Here is a 1,217-nt window from a genome sequence, read left to right on the forward strand (position 1 = left end):
TGCATTTGTCATCTGTAAAATCCCCAGAACATCCACCAATACATGATCCATTGTTAGCAAAACATGTCAAATTATAACAATGCTGGCTACATTTTACTTCGCAGAATTTACCATAAAAGTATGGACTACATTCTTCAAATACAAATTCACAAAGAGAGAAACCATCAGTAAGTAGATATTCTATATATAATTGAAATTATCCTTGAAAGAATTCGTTATGTGTAGATATAGCAAGACCAAACCAATTAAATACAAGACATTTTTTTTCCATTCAAGACAATGGCCATGTAGTTTCTATTTATAAAATGATTATTAAGAAGAATTTTTTGAGAACTCAATTTTTTTTTTTTTTTTTTTTTTTTTTTTTTTGGTTATACACACATTAATTTTCCAAACAATTTCATTTTAAATGTATTTTTGGAATATTTTTGGAATTAATATTGCGATTTCTTACAGAAATTTATTGACTATATTTTACCTGTACACTTATCCTCTTTCCATCCCTCTGCGCAACTGCAGTTTCCATTAAAACGTAAGCAGCTCTTTGAAAGACAGCCAGATCCACAGTTTTCGTGACACTCCGTACCAAATTTACCTTCGACACAGCCATTATCGCAATAGCCTGTAACTCTGTTGCACCCGTTATAACAATCGGGGTTACAATTTTTATTGCAAGTCTCCTTGAAGAATCCAGTGTCACATCCATCGTTGCAAACTCCAGTGATATTATTGCACATTCGACCTTTGCAGTTGATGCTGCACTTCTCAGAACAATTATGCCCAAAGTGCGAATCATTGCATTCTGTAGAAGGATTTATATTAATTTCTAATTCATGAAAAACTGCTTGGAAAATGCACTATAATATATATATATATATATAAACAACAGACCGTTGTGACAACAGATAAGCAGACCTCTGGTTTTTTTTTTTTTTTTGGTTAACCGCGTAATCGTTGACATCAAAAATATCGCTGGCATCTATGCAAACTTTACTACAATTTTACTATACTGTTGTTACACTAAAAATTGAACATCCTGTTAATGTTCCGTACTTATTATTTGCATAAAAGCTACAGACACTTACTGTTACAAAAGTATCCTGTCCAGTTTGATTTACATCCATAATAACATTCTCCAGTATGGAAATCGCAAGTGTTAAATTTACAAGATGGACTACATGTATGGTTACAAAATAGACCGTAAAAGCCATCCTTAC

The 1,217-nt window shown here is 32.0% G+C and overlaps 1 protein-coding gene across 1 annotated transcript; it reads right to left on the reverse strand.

The window, feature by feature from the left end:
* LOC133193449 (uncharacterized) lies at positions 1-1,217 on the reverse strand. The gene is made up of 3 exons (XM_061329398.1): positions 1,086-1,217; positions 479-802; positions 1-132 (listed from the first exon to the last, which is right to left on the reverse strand). Exons 1-3 carry the CDS (start codon positions 1,209-1,211, stop codon positions 94-96), a joined length of 489 nt encoding a protein of 162 aa, XP_061185382.1. The 5' UTR covers positions 1,212-1,217; the 3' UTR covers positions 1-93.

The sequence above is a fragment of the Saccostrea echinata genome, unplaced genomic scaffold (assembly GCF_033153115.1).
Source record: "Saccostrea echinata isolate AGI-Se365-2 ecotype Australia unplaced genomic scaffold, CSIRO_AGI_Sech_v1 ptg000027l, whole genome shotgun sequence".
NCBI classification, from domain to species: Eukaryota; Metazoa; Mollusca; class Bivalvia; order Ostreida; family Ostreidae; genus Saccostrea; species Saccostrea echinata.